The sequence below is a fragment of the Lontra canadensis genome, unplaced genomic scaffold (genome assembly GCF_010015895.1).
Source record: "Lontra canadensis isolate GAN:19392208 unplaced genomic scaffold, GSC_riverotter_1.0 scaffold11, whole genome shotgun sequence".
Lineage (NCBI taxonomy): Eukaryota > Metazoa > Chordata > Mammalia > Carnivora > Mustelidae > Lontra > Lontra canadensis.
Window position 1 is genome coordinate 7,724,961 of NW_022631005.1, and position 18,677 is coordinate 7,743,637.

Consider the following 18,677-nt stretch of genomic DNA (forward strand, 5'->3'; position numbering starts at 1 on the left):
ATGTGTAAACATACATTATGTGTAAGACCATTTAAATTGCATTTCAAGTGGGGTAAGGAAAATTCCCATTTAATCTTGTGATTTCTTTTGCAAAACAAACCATTCTTTTGTAAACAGAATTATCATTCCGTAACTGATCTGTTTTATAAATGTTTATGCCTGCGTACCCGTTTCTCTGAAACTATGTATGGAAGACTTGAAGAAACGCCTTACAATGGTCGTATGTTCACTGCACAAAGGACTCCACCGGCTGCAAAAACAGGCCAAAAGAAAAAATTAAACAGTTCCCAGCTTTCCTCAACTAAATGTAAGAACTCAAAAAAACTAAAACGCATTTTCGTGGATTTATCTCAAACTCATACAATAAGCATTTACACAACAAACGCTCTTGCTAGAGATGGTAGCAAGGATAAGGGTACTTTTGAAATCAATAGCAACGAAACAAAATAAGCCCCGCGACACCGTACGGTTCACGCTAACGTCCGCCCTTACACTAAAAGCAGCAGCTGTACTTCCTTCAACCCGTTTGGTTATGGTCACAAGTGACGCCAATCCAACATAGCCAGAAAATGACTGCATTTGAGAGCGAGGAAATACCAGTCGTCTCTCCAATAACTATTTTCCCTTGCATGAATAAAGCTAGATTTAAGCAGCAACAATAACAAACTCTTTGCAGATTGTTGGAGTCGGTGGAAATAATGCAGATTTTTGGCTGACCGGAAGAAGAAACAGCAGCCAATCGGGGCTCGTTTCTCAATGGCCAATTAAACTTCGCCTTACTTGATCGTGCTGAAGGGAAACGGACCTGGAAGTCTTTGTCTCCGGTGTGTGGCCGCGATCCCTAGGAGGGGATTGAACACCTGAGGCTCTATTTTTTTTTAAATCTGAGGGTTAAGGGACAAGCAGTTCCGGCCTTTTCCAGTCTTGGCTGGATTTGCTTGTATTTTGTTCTTAGCCACTGCTCATGTAATGCACTCCCTTAACCAGGAAATTAAAGCGTTCTCCCGGAATAATCTCAGGAAGCAATGTACCAAGGTGACAACACTAACTGGAAAGAAAATTATAGAAACATGGAAAGATGCCAGAATTCATGTTGTGGAAGAAGTAGAGCCGAGCAGTGGGGGTAGTTGTGGTTTTGTGCAGGATCTTAGCTTGGACCTGCATATTGGTGTTATTAAGCCATGGTTGCTCCTGGGTGAGTATATCGATTTGGTATTAACTCATTGATTCCTTTTAGCCACATTACTTTCTCGTTTTTTTGTCGTCCCCCCCCCCCACAAATGTGTAATATTCTGTTCTATCAGCTATTCTGCTGAAAAGCTGACATGTTTCCTTTTTTAGATTTGGAACTTCCATTAGCTTGCTAGCGATGTTTCTGCCCCACAATATATCCATAAGAAGCATGGATTCTAGTACCACATGGCACCTGGCATATGGATTTTAGAACTTCTTATCCTTTTTTTTTTTTTTAACTTTTCTGGAGGATAGCTTGTTAATGTTGTATTTTTTTGGATTATAAATGGATATAGCCTTTAAAATCATCAAATTAGAAAGAATGCTTTTATTAGGCAAAACTGTAAATAGCAAGGGTTAAGGGTATAGAAAAGTTAGTACTTGAAATTGCCAAATGTTTGTTTGCTGCCTCTGCTGACAAATCATGGAATGCATGCCTCCTATAGCCACCTCTATCGAAGTACCTGTTTTTGGAGTGTTAAGGTGAAATTGTATCTTCATTTCATAGCTATGAATTTGATAGTTTTATGATTTCTTGTATTAGGAAGAATATTGTTTCCCTACATAAAGCACGGTTGGCAAATAGTAAATGAAGCAGTTATGAAAAGCTCAAACTTGTTAGCTTGGCAAGAATGTGGCATGGCATTCTTTAAAAAAAACTAGTGTGTTCAAGAGGATTTGAATTATTTTTCATTTGTGAATAGAGAAATTAAGACTTGGAAAGGTTAATGATTTGCCAGTATTTATGCAGTCAAGCCATTCTTGAGTAGAAAGAACACTGAACTGGGAATCAGAAATATCCAGGTCCTGCTGTGAAGTGCACACAGTAGCATCTCCTTTTAAAAAACTCTCGGAAGTAGAGATTATCAGCTCCATTTCACAGATGGGACCTGAATTTAACAATAGTCAAATAATTTGCACAAGGTAACACACCTAGTAAATAACAGAGCTGGGCGTCAAGCTCAAGTCTGATCCACTCCTGCTCTGCATTGTCATTTAGACTTCCTCAGGCAGTCCAGGTTTTCAGTCCTGCTCTACCTCTTGGCAGATAAACTAGCACAAGTCATTTGTTCTCTCTGGTCCTCTAAGAAACCACCTGTAAAACTAAAGTAAAGGTATCTGTTTCTCTCTTAGGTTTATCCTGAGGTTGTGAAAAGTTTTGAAACAAATTAATTGCAAGTATGCATATGAGGTTTTTATTGTATTATGTTTTACATGAATCGCTACATGAGCTATCTTTCACTTCAAATAAATATTTCCAACAAGTTTCTGAAGCCCCATGAAAATCAAGGGATCATTTAATTCGTCTAAAGGTTCACCCAGGACTTGCACACCATTTCTAGGAAAGAAAATACGCCCAGGCACATTTTCAGTTATACGGCTTCCATTGTAGTAATAATGATTTAAAACATTCTATTTTAGAATTTTAAAATATCATTTCACTCTCGTGAACTTTGTTTATGATTTTTTTTTTTAATCTAGACTTAATCCAAAGTGAGCTGATCAAGGTAGTATTCTCATATTGGCATTGGAACCCTTTCCAGAATCCTGGGAGAGTTCTGGGAGAGATTTCTGAAACTAGACCTTATATGGCCTCCTCTCTGGACCAGGAAATGGGATATTTATTAGGTACATCCTCCTTTCCTGTGAGAGGTAGATGGACCCTTTTCTGCCTAGTTGCAAGTGCCTTATTCCTGAGGGACGCATGAATGATTACATCTTAAGTTCTTCCACATGAATGATGCAGGGGTTTTTTCTGACCAGACTGAGTTTCTCTCTGGAGATGGGGTGATTGTTTCTAGGTTACTTCAAAGAGCTTCCTTTATCTCTTCAAAGCAGCACAACTTCCACCTAGGACTGTATAAAATTAATTTTTGTTTTCTGTAGGGAATAAAGAAAATGAAGCTGTAAAACTGTAACCTTTTTCAGTTAGCTCATAAATTCAGACCAGCTTCTGTATTTCAAAAATCTTATGTAGGCCCTTGAACTATCTAACAGGTTGACAAAAAGATCTTAGCATTTTTGTCCTAGGCTTTGAAGATTATATTTCTACAACAAAATAACTAGGACTTTTCTTAAAACCAACTTACTTTGTAAAAGTAGAAAATTTCATTTCTCTTGGGTAGTTCAAAGGTACATGTATTGTTTGTCATATATATATATATATATTCTGTTAGGAAGTCCCAACTGGTGATATTTGAGGTCCTCTCTTCAATTCTAAGTGAAAATCTTAGAATCTTTTATAAGGTTATGGAGAATTTTTGATGTCTAGGAAGCCCCATATTCTTGGGAGGTGATAATATATCAAATTTGTTTAGCTCTTATTTTGTGCAGTTCTTCTGCAAATATTCTTTTACTTTATCCTTATAGTAATTTATGCTCCTGTTTTTATTCATTTATGAATGTTCACTCCTACAAATTTTCTCAAATAAAACATTTCTCTTTTGAATATCATTTCTTTTCCATTGCAATAATGGTTTGTTTTTGTGATGATGGCAATAGTGATATATATAAAAAAAAAAGAAAATAGTGATTTATAAATTAAGACATACTACATCAGAATTTATACAATAAATAGTACTTTCATAAAAAGAATCTCTTTTTTAAAAAAAATATTTTATTTATTCATTTATTTGACAGAGAGATAGCACAACTAGGCAGAGCTGGCAGGCAGAGGGAGAAGGAGAAGCAGGCTCTCCACTGAGCAGGGAGTCTGATGTGGGCTCGATCTCAGGACCCTGGGATCATGACCTGAGCTGAAGGCAGAGGCTTAACCGACTGAGCCACCCAGGTGCCCCCATAAAAAGAATCTCTTAACAGAAACAGATGATATGTATATTATGATGGCAAAATACTATAAATACCTCTTTATATTTCCATAATAATCCTTGGCCAAATAATGAATATTAGTGGCTTGTAAGTATCAATGTAAAAAAAAAAAAACCTGTAAATTGTTATTATTAGCCCTCTTTGTTTAATTATTTCCCTATTCATCAACTTTTTAATTATTTTCAAAACTATTCATACAGTAAAGTACTTGGTATTTAGTTTTATGAGTTTTAACACAATTATTAATGTAGCACTGTTAAAACAGTAAAATTCTTAAAACTGATACTTGTTTTTCAATCTCAAGATAGTTTATAAAAGGATAACATTCTACTTTTTCAGAAAAAAAAGGAACACACACAAAAATAACACATTGTCAGAACAGCTGGGTGGCTTAGTTGTTTAAGCATCTGCCTTTGGCACAGGTCATGATCCCAGGGTCCTGGGATTGAGCCCCACATCAGGCTTCCTGCTGTGTGGGGAGCCTGCTTCTCCCTCTCCCTCTGCTGCTCCCCCACTTGTGCTTGTGTTCTCTCTGTCAAATAAATAAGTAAAATCTTTTAAAAAACAAAAAAAAAAACAACAAAAAATAACTGTCATATGATTTATAGTATTTATTTTTTAATGTGTCTTTCCAATAAAAGTTTAACACAGGACTGTAACACAAAGCAGTCACTTAAAATTGGAGAAAAGCTGATGTTTATATCTAGAATTTAGAGAGAATTAACTTGAACTATAATACTACCAAGCAATAAATGAAATGTACAAACCAATGACCTGAAATCCATTTATGCTGACTAAAATTGTTTCCCCACCTATTAACACTCCTAATTTTCTTATTGTTTGAAAAGGTAGAGCATACAAGTTGCATTTATTTGACCTCAAGGATACTAATTCTGTTTCAATAGAGTTCATATTCTGGAAGTGAGTTTCAAAATGTAGCAGCCAATTCTGAAATGTAATCAACCTGTTGTATTTGAGGTGTGCGTTTAATGGAAATGATCAAAGTATCCAGCTTTGATAAGTATAATAATGGCAATCTAGTGTTAAAGAATTTCATTCATGCATGCTTCCTTTTTTTTTTCTCTTTTAAGAAATAGGCAGAGTAGAATTAATTATTATTTAAGAGATTATTTACATTTAATTTATTTGAAGCCATTTTCCCCCTGGAGATGGTTAGAACTTCCTGCATAAAATTGAAAAATTATTATTTTTTATTTTTTATTTAAAGATTTTTATTTATTTCTTCGACAGACAGAGATCACAGGTAGGCAGAGAGGCAGAAAGAGAGGGGGAAGCAGGCTCCCCGCTGTGCAGAGAGCCTGACAGAGGGCTCAATCCCAGGACCCTGAGATCATGACCTGAGCCAAAGGCAGAGGCTTAACCCACTGAGCCACCCAGGCGCCCCCCCCCAAAATTATTTTTTAATTATGAGGTATTTCAAAGGTATAGACAATTAAAGACAATAATATGACAAAAAACTACATATTCAGCATCCAGCTTTTAACAGATGTTAATATTTTTATAGACTAACATTTAGGAATAAAGTTAACTGTAGGCTCAGTAAGGAAACTGTGAGTTTCAGATTATGAGGAGACTATTGGCCAACCAGTGTACTTGCTGGCTTTTCAGCTACCTAAAATCACATAATAGAAGCTGGCAGATTCCTTAGGTAAGGTAAGAAAAACATTGTGTATGGAAATGGATCCTAACTTAGGAAAGAAATTCTTAAAATCTTTAAATAGTAAATGTCCTGTTTTTTCAGTTTGTTTCAAATTGTTTAACTCACTTTAACTGGTTATCTCCTATTTGGACTTGCTTATTAGCTAGAGTCCTTTTCCAGGTTTGGTAGATCTGGAGAGCCAACTTTGACAGGAAGAAATGGTAAAAGGGGGTAGCCCCATTGGTACACGGAATGTGGCTAGAATTCATAGACCAACAGTGTTTGCTCTAAGCTATTGGGTATTCCCAAACCAAATGGCATTAAGTTATTTTGTGGATGGTTTTTTAAATATCCTTAAGTTACAAAAGAAATAGATATTTATTGTAAAAAATATAAATTAACATACAGAAAAAAAAATCACCTGTAATCCCACTGTAAACATTTGTTCTATGTTCTATACTTCCTGTCCATTTTAAGGCATATACGTATTGTTTATTTTTATGAAAATAGATTTTGTAACCTAATGGTAGCACCACCTAATATATTGAGAATGTATTTCCATGCCATAGATACTCTTCTGCATTCTCCTTGTTTGTTTGTGTGTTTTAAGTAAACTCTACCCCCAATGTGGGTCTTAAACCCATGACTCAGATCAAGAGTAACATGCTCTACCCACTGAGCCAGCCAGGTGCCTGTGCATTCTCATTTTTTATTTCTTCATTTTTTTTTTTAAAGATTTTATTTATTTGACACAGAGAGAGAGATCATTCACAAGCAGGAGGAGTGGCAGAGGGAGAGGGAGAAGCAGGCTCCCCGCTGAACAAGAAGCTAGATGATGTGGGGCTCTATCCCAGAACCCCAGGATCATGACCTGAGATGAAGGCAGACACTTAACTGACTGAGCCATCCAGGCGCCCCACAAGATGAACATTTTTTAGTGAATATTTCTAAATTGCCTTTTAGAAGGTTGGATTGAGGTCCTTTCAAGTTGCATTTTTTAAGTAAATAACTAATAGAATTGCTGCAAAAATTAGTTTAAAAAGTTAGAATGATTATGTTCAAGATGATATGATTTATTTCTTATAGGGTCACAAGATGCTGCTCATGATCTGGATACCCTGAAAAAGTACAAGGTAAAAAAAAATGCTTCAGATCTGGCACGATGTATAGGAAGTATTTTAATTGTTACACTTATTTAGGAAACTGTTAGTCAATATCAGACTTGGGGTTTTTTTAGATTTATTTATTTATTTTTAGAGAGGGAGAGCACAGGGAGGGGCAGAGGGACAGGGAGAGAAACTTAAGCAGACTCCTCACTGAGCTTGGATGTGGGGCTTGATCTCAAGACTCTGACATTGTGACCTGAGCTAAAACCCAGGAGTTGGATGCTTCATCGACTGCACCACCTGGGGGCCCCCATTTCAGAGTTTAATTGATAACATTTTTGGCTGTCATTTTAATAAAGTTGCAACAATTATTGTACCTAATTAAAATACGTGGATTTATAATGTCTTTCCAATTTTATATTCTCTCTGTCTCCCTTCATGTATTCTTATGAACCTGATTTTGAAGCATGTTTTCTTACCTCTGTTTGTGTAGTTCCTTTATGTAGGATAGACTTTCGTCTTTTCTTGTCCAAGACCTACCCATGCCCGAGTCCCAACTCACATATCACTTCTTCCCCAATGCCGTCTTCTCCCACTCTCAACTATGTAATTTATTACTTATTTCAGAATTTACTAAAAAAATTTCAGCCATCTATTTTGTCAAACAGTATTTCAGCATCATGGAATTGCTATGGTTTGTAGAATGCAAGAGGTTTTTAGTTACATGAAGCTTATGATTTGAGGGGCATAGAGGGGAGAAAGACAAATAAGCAGCTTTAGTCCACTGTATTTTGTGCTTTAATGGGGAAATGCAAGTGCTGTTGCAGAGTATATGAGATGATGCCCTTTGCCCTTGTTTGTTTGGGTTGGGTTGAGGATTGTAAGATCAGGGAAATCTTCCTGGAGGGAATGATACTGAAGTTTACTCAGAACGGGATGGGGAGGGAGCAGACAGAAAAGTGTTCATTTAGGAGAAATGCTTTGTGTGAAGGCTCAGAAGAGAAAGGTCAGTGGTTTCAGAGATAGGGGAAAGAAAAAAAGGGGGCACCTGGGTGACTCAGTCGTTAAGCGGCTGCCTTTGGCTCAGGTCTTGATCCTAGGGTCCTGGGATCAAGCCCCATGTCAGGCTCCCTGCTCAGCAGGAAGCCTTCCTCTCTCTCTCACTCCCCTGCTTGTGTTGCCTCTCTCCCTATCTCGCTCTCTTTCTGTCAAATAAATAAAATCTTTAAAAAAAAATTTTTTTCTAAAAAAAAAGAAAAAAAAGTTCAGTAACCCAGGAATTAGAGAGTGAGAAAGAAGGATACCAAGAAACAAGGCCAGACACGTAAGCAAGAGTAAGATCATTAAAGTCCATGTAAACCAGAGTAAATGCTTTGGACTTTTCCAGAAGTCTTTGAAATTCCTTACCCAGGGGAGTAATAGGATCAAATTTGCAGTTTGAAAGATTCTTGTCAGAGGCATTGTGGAAAATAAATTGGAGTGTTGCACAAACTAGTGTGGGGAAACTAATTTAGGGGGCAGTTGTAGTAACTGTTATGACTGCCTGACATTAGAGATAATGGCCTGGAATTGCATACGGTTATGAGAATTACTGTATCTCCTAATAGAATCCATCTTAGATTAATATTTTAACATAAGTAGAATAAGTTTCAAAGTCTTGCTTACACTAATAAGTTAATATTTCTCAAGAAAAAAATGAAAAATAGAAAAACTGATAAATTCATTCATTGGCAAGTGTTTTGTGATCTATCCCCTCTTAGGGTACACCAATTCAAATTTGCTTTCACCCTGGTGATGTGAATCAAGCAACTGTTTAAAAGATCCCTCTGAGGGCACCTGTTGTTTGATTGCTCTGTTAGCTCACTTGGTTAAGCGGCTGCCTTTGGCTCAGGCTGTGATCCCAAAGTCCTGAGATTGAGCCCCATGTTGGGCTCCCTGCTCAGCAGAGAGCCTGGTTCTTCATTTCCTTCTGTTTGCTGCTCTGCCTGCTTGTGCTATCTATCTCTCTGTCAAACAAATAAATAAATAACAATTTTAAAAATTAAATAAAAGATCCCTCTGTCTCTGTACATGTGACCCTGTTAGAGGCCTAAAAGAAGCAGAGGTAAACTGAGCACCTAAGTAGAGGGTTTAATGAAAAATTAGGTGATTTGGCAAAACTAGATTATTCATTTAAATGCATGGCACATTTCAAAGGGATATTCTAGGACTTAAGTAAAGTGCTATAATTAATAGAAATTCTCTTGTGGAGGATCATTTCAGAAATTTCAATAGGAATTTCATTTTAATGTTTGGGTATAGTAATAGTAGTTGTTTTATTGGTAAGATATCCAAGTGCCTGGTATGTGCCCTATAAAGCACTGTGAAAGATGGAAAGCTGAGTATAACATAAAATGTTCCAAGTTACTTATTGCTGCATTGTTCATAATAGCAAATCATTGGAAACAACCTATGTGTTCATTCATAGTGAACTGTTTAAATAATCAATAGTGTACTCACACCCTAGAATACAGCATAGCTATATAAAAGAACATCAGGAGAACGGTCTGTAAATACTGATATGAAAAAATCTCCAGGATAAATTTAAGTGAGAGGGGAACCCAAGGTGTTGCCTTTGTGTAAGAAAGGGAATAAATTCTTTGCCTAAAGATGCTCCAAAAAATATACAGAAAACCAACAAAGGTGGTTACCATTAAGGTGGGAGATAATGGAGTAGATTGGGACATGATGAGAGCAAGATTTCTTTATGTTTCTTTTTTATAATGTTCTGATTTTTTAATCATTTTCAATATATGAGATTTATTAAAATTGGAAGTAGGAATGCCTAAATGTGAGGATTAAGTGAGATAACTTACATGCCTGGCACATATTAGGTTCTCGATAAGGGGCTATTACTATCCCTATTTCAGAAGGCTTCCCAAGAGCAATCATTGTTAGGACCTCTGTAACTACATTTTGGAAGTGTGGTTAGAAGGGGTTTTAGACTGGGGCACCTGGGTGTCTCAGTGGGTTAAGCCTCTGCCTTCAGCTCGGGTTGTGATCTCAGGGTACTGGGATCGAGTCCCACATCAGGCTGTCTGCTTGGCGGGGAGCCTGCTTCCCCTCTCTCTCTCTGCCTGTCTCTCTGCCTACTTGTGATCTCTCTCTGTCAAATTAAAAAAAAAAAAAAAATCTTAAAAAAAAAAGAAAGGGTTTTAGACTGGATGCCTATCACCACTACCACCTGTGACTCAGTACAATTCTTTTTAATCAGAACTAATCAATACACATGTAAACTGCATTTCCCAGCAGCTAAACTCCCCAGGTATTGGTAATCCACAATATTTGTAAAGCACTTTTACTTTTCAGCAGATTTTCCCAAGATTGTCATTTGGTTTTCTCCATAATCCTGTGAAGATCTATAGATAGTGAGAGATGTGTGTGTTTGCGCTTGTGCATATATATACATATATATATATGCATATGAATACATCCACATATAAAATTCCTCATTCCTGGTTTTTTGGGAATGTACAATACAGTTGTAAAGACAAGGCCAACACATCAATAATGTAAAACATTGGAAGCTGTTATATAATTAAGGGCAGAATCATAATATGCTGGTGGTCAGAAGTATACTGGCTGTGAGTGACTTGACATAGATAGGACTTCACTGGGGAAAACAGAAGGACATTTCAGACTTTATCTTCTAAAAATATTTTTACCTTTCTTTCTAGTTTCTCCTCCTTATTTAAGAGTCTTTCTTGGGGCGCCTGGGTGGCTCAGTGGGTTAAGCCTCTGCCTTCGGCTCAGGTCATAGTCTCAGGGTCCTGGGATCGAGTCCCACATCGGGCTCTCTGCTAGGCAGGGAGCCTGCTTCCTCTTCTCTCTCTCTCTCTGCCTGCCTCTCTGCCTACTTGTGATCTCTCTCTGTCAAATAAATAAAATCTTAAAAAAAAAAAAAAAGTCTTTCTTGAATAGACATATGAGATGTTTTCTGTTTTTCTTCCACAAGGCAGTTAGGTCAGTAAATGGCCTATGGCCTGTTTTCATAAGGCCTAAATCCTGTGTTGGGAAGCACAGAAACCCAAGTAAGGAAAGAGAATGTGTATAATGATTTAGGGGGATCTCTGGAATCTGAGGGCAGAAAGTAGCTGTACTGGAGAATAGAACGCCATGCAAGATGGTGCTTCTCTCCCACAGGCATCATGGCCCCTCTCTGCAAATCTACTCTATTATTATTTGGGAGCAGAAAATTTTCAGCTTCTTTGAGCACTTAAAAGAAAGTGGCTGTCTTACAGCTATCAAGTTTGGGGATCATACTAGCTGTCTTGTACACCTATTTTGAAAACTTCTAAAGATAATTTGATTAGTCTTGTTTAAGTTGGGTGTCTGCCTGAATGCAGTCAGCTGTACTAGGGGGAGGAGTAGGGCACTGTCAGAGCCATCTCTATGAGGGTAGTAGGGGCAAGAGAGGCAGAGCTGGACACATAGTCTAAAATATGTGTGAAGTACATGAAAACACGGAGATCAGGCAAAACCTAACACCCACGTTAAGAGAGAGAATAAGAACAGTGAGGCATGTCATAACAAGAAATAGTGCCTTATTTTCCTGATCCATTTTACTTTTGGAATCTTTTAACTGACTTTCCACATGGCTCCTTCCATATGCTTGGTAGGCTGTAGGAAAGGAACTCAAATGCACAGATGGAGTAGAAGTTTGCTTTTGTGTACCGTTGGAAAGACTTTCATGACCATCCTTTCAGTCAGACTCATTCACTGGAAGCTCTGGGTTTGAGGCCCTATGGCATTGACATCTTTTAAAAGCTCACTGAGTGATTCAAATGTGTAGCCACTCTTTTTTTTTTTTTTTTTTTAAACATATAATGTATTATTTGTCTCAGGGGTGCAGGTATGTGAATCATCAGGCTTCAGATCACTCACCATAGCACAGATCCTCTCCAATGTCCATAACCCAGTCACCCTATCCCTACCTTCCCACCCCTCAGCAACCCTCAGTTTGTTTCTTGAGATTGAGTCTCTTATGGTTTGTCTCCCTCCCGATCCCATCTTGTTTCATTTTTTCTTTCCCTACCCCTACTACTCCCCACCCTGCCTCTCAAATTCCTCATATCAGAGAGATCCCATGATAATTGTCTTTCTCTGATTAACTTATTTCGCTTAGCATAATACCCTCTAGTTCTGTCCACATCATTGCAAATGGCAAGATTTCATTTCTTTTGATGGCTGCATAGTCTGTATATACCATATCTTCTTTATCCAGTTCATCTTTTAATGGACATCTAGGTTCTTTCCATGGTTTGGCTATTGTGGACATTGCTACTATAAACATTCAGGTGCACATGCCCCTTCAGATAAATACCCAGTAGTGCAATTGCTGGGTCTTAGGGTAGCTCTATTTTCAACTTTTTGAGGAACCTCCATACTGTTTTCCGGTGCCGCCACTCTTGAGAACCATCGTATTTATAATGAATGTGAAGGGAAATTGGGAAATAGTTACTGAAAGGGAAGTTTGTGTTATTGATATACTTCCCTTATTCAAGTTTTTTATATGGATATTCATTGATTTTTCCAACAAATATTTTAGGTGCTTTCTGTGCTCAGGTCACTGCTCACTCACAGTACTTACTTTTTTTTTTTTTTTTGACTCAGAGACAGAGAGATCACAAGAAGGCAGAGAGGCAGGCAGAGAGAGAGGGGGAAGCAGGCTCCCCACCGAGCAGGGAGCCCGATGCGTGGCTCGGTCCCAGGACCCTGGGATCATGACCTGAGCCAAAGGCAGAGGCTCAACCCACTGAGCCACCCAGGTGGCCCTCACAGTGCTTACCTCTATAACAGTGAATAAACCAAACATGGACCCTACCTTCTTGGAGTTTCTAGTACCATCAGGGAGACAGATAATCTCAAAGTGGGGAGAGTTATAATTAGGGCAGGTAGAGGGTGCTATGGGAATACAGAGAATTAGCACTTTTGGTGAGGGAGGTATCAGAGAATTCCTGCACATATTATTCAAGTGACTTATGCTTAAATTGTTTATTCTTGTTACAAATCTCAACATCCCATTCTCTTGCCTAATATTAATTCGTAGCTAAGTTTTAAAAATCATCTTTTTTTTTTCTCTTTAAGGTGACTCATATTCTCAATGTTGCATATGGAGTTGAAAATGCTTTCCTCGGTGACTTTATATATAAGAGCATTTCTATATTGGATCTGCCTGAAACCAATATCCTGTCTTATTTTCCAGAATGTTTTGAATTTATTGAACAAGTGAAAATGAAGGTAAGTTTTGTTTTGATCCACAGTTCTTCAAAGGCAGAAATTTTAAAATACAAGTCCATTATTCAATCTTTATTCTCTTTGTAATGAATACATAGAGAATCACTATGAAATTTCCCCCCAACAGTCTTTCATGAACTTCTACAACTATTTAGTTATCCAGTTTTTTTCCTCTCAATGAAATATGTACTTTTTTTTTTATTTTTTTAATAATTTCTGTGCCCTGAGATCAAAATTTGCACGCTCTATTGACTAAGCCAGCCAGGTGCCTCTTTATGAGATACTTACTTTTATTTATTTATTTATTTATTTATTTATTTTTTAAAAGATTTTATTTATTTATTTGACAGACAGAGATCACAAGTAGGCAGAGAGGCAGGCAGAGAGAGAGGAAGGGAAGCAAGCTCCCTGCTGAGCAGAGAGCCCAATGCGGGGCTCGATCCCAGGACCCTGGGATCATGACCTGAGCCAAAGGCAGAGGCTTTAACCCACTGAGCCACCCAGGCACCCCGAGATACTTACTTTTAACATTAATTTCTCATCTTCCTATAGCTTCCTCAGAAATGGTAGGAGATAAAATTCTCCACTTACTGAATTTGTCTGTGTTTATATGTACTTAGATTTCCTTCGATGGTTTATAACCACCTGCCCTCTGACCACTTTGCAAGATAATCAGATGGAGTATGTGATGGATGCTGCTGTAGTCCTTTCAATGTATTTATGAAGATTAATTTGCATTTTTATGACTGTGGTAGGGATAGTGAATTTATGCATTTTTAATAATAGAAAATTATAGGGTGCTCTAAAGACTAAATGTGTATTGCTTTATTGAGATTGTATGAAAATGCTGATCAGAAGCTGTGCATTGGTTCTCTGATTTTAAAAGACCAACAGATAATGTCCTACTTCAACTTTGGTAATAGATCCAAGTTAACACTGGGCTTCTAGGTTGGCTGTTACCAGTAATTATACCTTGAAATGATGTCACTTTTAGTTAGTATATAATTCTTGAAAGTTTATGTGACATAAGTAGATGGGAATGTAGAAGCATTTACAGAGAAAAGGTAACTGTCCTGGGGCACCTAACAATTAATGACACTTAACATCAGAATCCAGCTTACTTGAATCTGGGTAATGATTTCCCTTCTACCTTTTCTCCTTTCCTTTTTTTCTTCTCTCGCCCCTCCTTCTTTATATTTAGTAAAATTTACTGAATGCTTTACATGTCCAGCACTGTTTTAGGTGCTTTCCTTTAGATTATCTGGAAAATATAAATCTATTCAACTCTGCCATTCAGCTTTATTTAATAGCGGGTATTTAGATAAAAGAAGGGGAGGAGGGTTTCTAATTCAAGGCCTAATATTGGCCAGTGTTTTCTCTTATGAAAACCTTTATAAGGTCTAGATTATAACATTACAGTGTGTCAGTTGTGATAGTGTTAAAAATAAACATGATCATATTTCTCTATTAGCTGCTTCTCTAAGGAGATGTGGAATATACCTTAAATGGTAAAAGAAAAATGTAGGCATCATCCATATGCATATTCTTATTTGAAGACATGTACATGTTGAAGTAAAATGTGGAAAGAGTAATAATTAATTAAAAGTTTCCTTTTCTTGGGTTTCCTAAAAAACAGAACCCGAGACAAAGATTAAAAGCTGGTACTTCATTTGAAAGATGGAATCCATGGGCAGTGAGAGTGGGAAGAAAGGGAGGTGACTCAGGAAAGGATGGGAAGCTGCGAAAGGATGATGCATTTCCCTTGCTCAGCACAACTGCACAGGGAGCTGCCGGTGAAATAGTTGGGTGCTCAGCAGGTGTACCTCCTTTGCTACTGAAGTCATTCCGTCAGGGAGGACAAAGAAACTGTGCCACTGTACAGACTTTGAGAGGGCGAGAAGAGAGAATTCATCTGGCTCTCTGTCAGCTCCTGTTCTACACGATCAAACTTTGCCCACGGGGAGGTAACTAATACCACAATTCCAAGTTACAACAATCCACTCCTTTAGCAGCTGCCTTGAAGCCAAACTCAGTAGTCTGTGGTCTGACTTTTCATTCACATTCAGAAGCAGCAGGAGAGTCCAGAATTCAGGGCCTACTTGTTTATGCAGTGACCACCACGGGGGAAGAGCCAGGCCTTCTTAGGCAAGCAAAACTCATCAGGCCTAAGGGGAGCAGTTGGCCAAGAAGTGGAGGCAGAGGTGGAGAAGCTTAGGGCCCATGACGTGATGGCACCAAGAGAATCTGAGGAGGTACCTAAAATGTTTCTGCTATAAGATGTATTAGAATTCCATAATCTGTTCTAATTTTCTCAAGCATTATGTTTTATACTACTGTCCTAATCTCAGCCAATATTTCCTTGCCCTGAAAACTCTTTGCTGTTCAGAGTAATACATACTTAGTTTTAGCAATAGAATTCTTGAATTTTTTCACTTTTTTCTAGAAGAAATCCTTTCATAACTTTCTCTGTTGTATGTACAGGTTTTATTGAATGTGATTACTCAGTGAATTGAGTGTCTTAAAACTACCTTTCTAGCCCTATACTTACTTGTTTTATCTTTTCATATTCAGCTGCCAAAAGGATTCTCTTCTCTTTCCCCATGTCTTTTCTCATTGTTTTCTGTACTTGTAAAACCCTATTGTTTGGTTTCTCTGCCTTTCCTCTATCTCTGCCTCACGCATTATTTGTTAGGTTTTTGCATTAAGAGACAGAAATACACATGAGAGGAAAGTAGTAGGGTAACCTCTATAGCCTTAAGAGTTCTTTTATGAAAATATACTTGACTGCCTATTTTTATGTGCAGAAGGTTTTGTTAATATGAAAAGGTGTATTTGATATTCCATGTTTACTCTATCACTCATTTTATGTGATGTGATTTTAAAAACGTGATGTAAGTAAACAGTGTCATTGTAGAAAAATTAAAAAATACAGATAAGTAAAAATTTACTGTCCTTACACCGTTTAGACATAATTACTGGTAACATTTTGATATATATATTTTAACATTTGATATCAAAAGACTCATTTAAAAAAGACCTAAACTTGGCTCGGTTTATCTGTCAACAAATATTAATTACTTATTCTGAGAAGATATGAGGGAAACATACATACTACTGCCCTCACGGAGCTTGCAGTCTAGTTGAAAAGTTATTCACACCAGCATGAGAACAAAGAATGCTTGATAAACTAGAAATACTTTAACATGATTTCTATCTGCCCAGAGCAAAATGATGATTCAAATTTTTAAGAGAACACTTTCTTCTTGGAAATGGAAAACAAAATTAATTTATTTGCTTGGCAAACATTTATGGAATATCTACTATGTGCCTAAAACTGCACTAAGGACACAGCATACAAAGATGGCTAAGATATTCCCCTGACCCCATCTCACTCAGAAAGAGACAGACTACTTAGAACAGAACCCAGTATTAGCTAGACCAAGAAGTGGAGCAGAGGCCTTCTAGGCAGAGGGCAATAGCTGGTGCAAAATAAAAAGTTTCTTTATAAATTTTTAAATTATTACTATTTTGAGTTCTAGAAAGGGGATAAAAAGCCAATAACTTTCCTGAGAATACTTAGGTCAGATACTTAACCCATTGAGCCACCCAGGAATACTTAACATTATTAAACATGAGCCGACCATGGATACATAGTATGTAAGGCTGAAAATAAAGCTTCTTTCGTTTGCAAAGACATATTATGACTCAAAACTGATGACTAGTATGTAGTCAGGAAATATTAAAAATGACATTGAATGATATCTCTTATTTAGCTTACAACTTTAGGTTTCTTTTGAACAACTGATTTGTTTTGAGATAAAAGAAGTTCCTTACCAGTTTTCATAATTTACTATAATATGATTTTTAAGTGCCTTTAATCTCATAAAAATGAGCTATTATACAAAGTAAGAAAGTTGCATATATGTATAGCGAGTATTGGTGTTAGCCCATCCTGTACAGAAACAGTTAAAATTTGGAAATAATCATATATATAAGAAAACAATTGAAATTGTCTTTTACATATATGAGGATTTTCAAAAGATTAACTAATTTTATTGTGAATCATTTGGTTTTCTTGAAATGAGAAGCATTTGTAAATTTATTGCAATAGATTAGGAAAGGAGTTTTCAACAGATTTTTAATTGTGAGAAAACTACCTTGCAAAAGTGAAATGATCCAATGAGTTATAAATATGGTATTGTTAATATATGCTTTGGGTAGAGACTTAGTTTAGGTTTTATTTTTTTCCCCTTACCCTGTTCCAATCTTTCTTTTGTGTTGTACCAAAGAAGAATCAGGAAATGAAGTAACTAAAATGTCTAATTCTGTAAGGTGTGCTTCCAGTTCAGTTCATTTTGCTTAGATAATTAACTTTTTAAAAGCCTGAGACAAGGCAGCCTAATCAGTGCTTTTCCTTCAGCTCCATCATTTCATTATTAATGCAGTATTACCCCCATCAGCATTGGTCTTGCACCGTGTCCCTTTTCACTTGTAAAGTATCATTTGCAAGTTATCTGAGACATTTTTCATTTATTGATCTGATGCTAAAGTATCTAATTGCCTTTTCTACTTCACATTGTCATGAGCTGTTTGTGTCATCATTTTACTACCTCATAAATTTAACTTTTTTAAAGTTACTCCCTTCCAGAATAAAGTATATCTGAGGGTAGAAAATTTTTTCCTTTCTGGTCATTTTACACATAGATTACCAAGCCAGTGACACTGGTTTCTTTCTAGGAACACTGTGTGCCTATGATGTTTCAGTCTTTCTGTTTAGTGTTATGACTATGGTTTTATTTATTTCTATATGTATATTACCTGTGACTTTTCTCTTATTTATAGATGTGTATCTCCTAACACAGGCTTTTACATATACTTTACTAGATTACTTCAGTTTGATAAAAGATACTTTTTCAAAATTCCAAATACATTATCAAAGCATTTCAATCCCTGGGGGGTAGAAAAAAGTTTTTTGATGGATTAATTGATTTTTTTCCATTCATTGCTTATAAGGAATTGTATTTTGGTAATTGAATACATTGAATCAAACAAATTGATAAAATGAGTATTTTTATAATTTCAGGTAGCATAAGAATGTACAAGTGATTTAATAAACTTTCTAAGTGAATAATGGAGATTTTTGATTGGTTTTATTGCAGGACGGAGTGCTTCTTGTTCATTGTAATGCAGGAGTTTCCAGGGCTGCTGCAATTGTAATAGGTTTCCTGATGAATTCTGAAGAAATTTCATTTACAAGTGCTTTCTCTTTGGTGAAAAATGCAAGGCCTTCCATATGTCCAAATGCTGGCTTCATGGAGCAGCTTCGTACATACCAAGAGGGCAAAGAAAGCAATACGTGTGACAACATACAGGAATTAGAAAGGGGTGACAGTTCATGAGTTACATTCCGGCAGATAAAGGACAACTGTAATTTCTGAATTAGCCCCTATAGCCACCCGTCCCCGTTTTTGAAGAGTAGACAGAAAAACTTCCTTTTGTCTTGTGTTTTTTAAGTGGAAATGGAGGTTAATTGATTGTCTTGAGCTGGTGTATAAACACATTTTTAAATTATA

The 18,677-nt window shown here is 36.9% G+C and overlaps 1 protein-coding gene across 1 annotated transcript; it reads left to right on the forward strand.

The window, feature by feature from the left end:
* Positions 1-855: 855 nt before the first annotated feature.
* On the forward strand, positions 856-18,675 carry DUSP19 (dual specificity phosphatase 19). Its single transcript, XM_032856080.1, has 4 exons — positions 856-1,195; positions 6,809-6,855; positions 12,955-13,107; positions 18,264-18,675. Exons 1-4 carry the CDS (start codon positions 970-972, stop codon positions 18,501-18,503), a joined length of 666 nt encoding a protein of 221 aa, XP_032711971.1. The 5' UTR covers positions 856-969; the 3' UTR covers positions 18,504-18,675.
* The last annotated feature ends 2 nt before the right edge of the window (positions 18,676-18,677 follow it).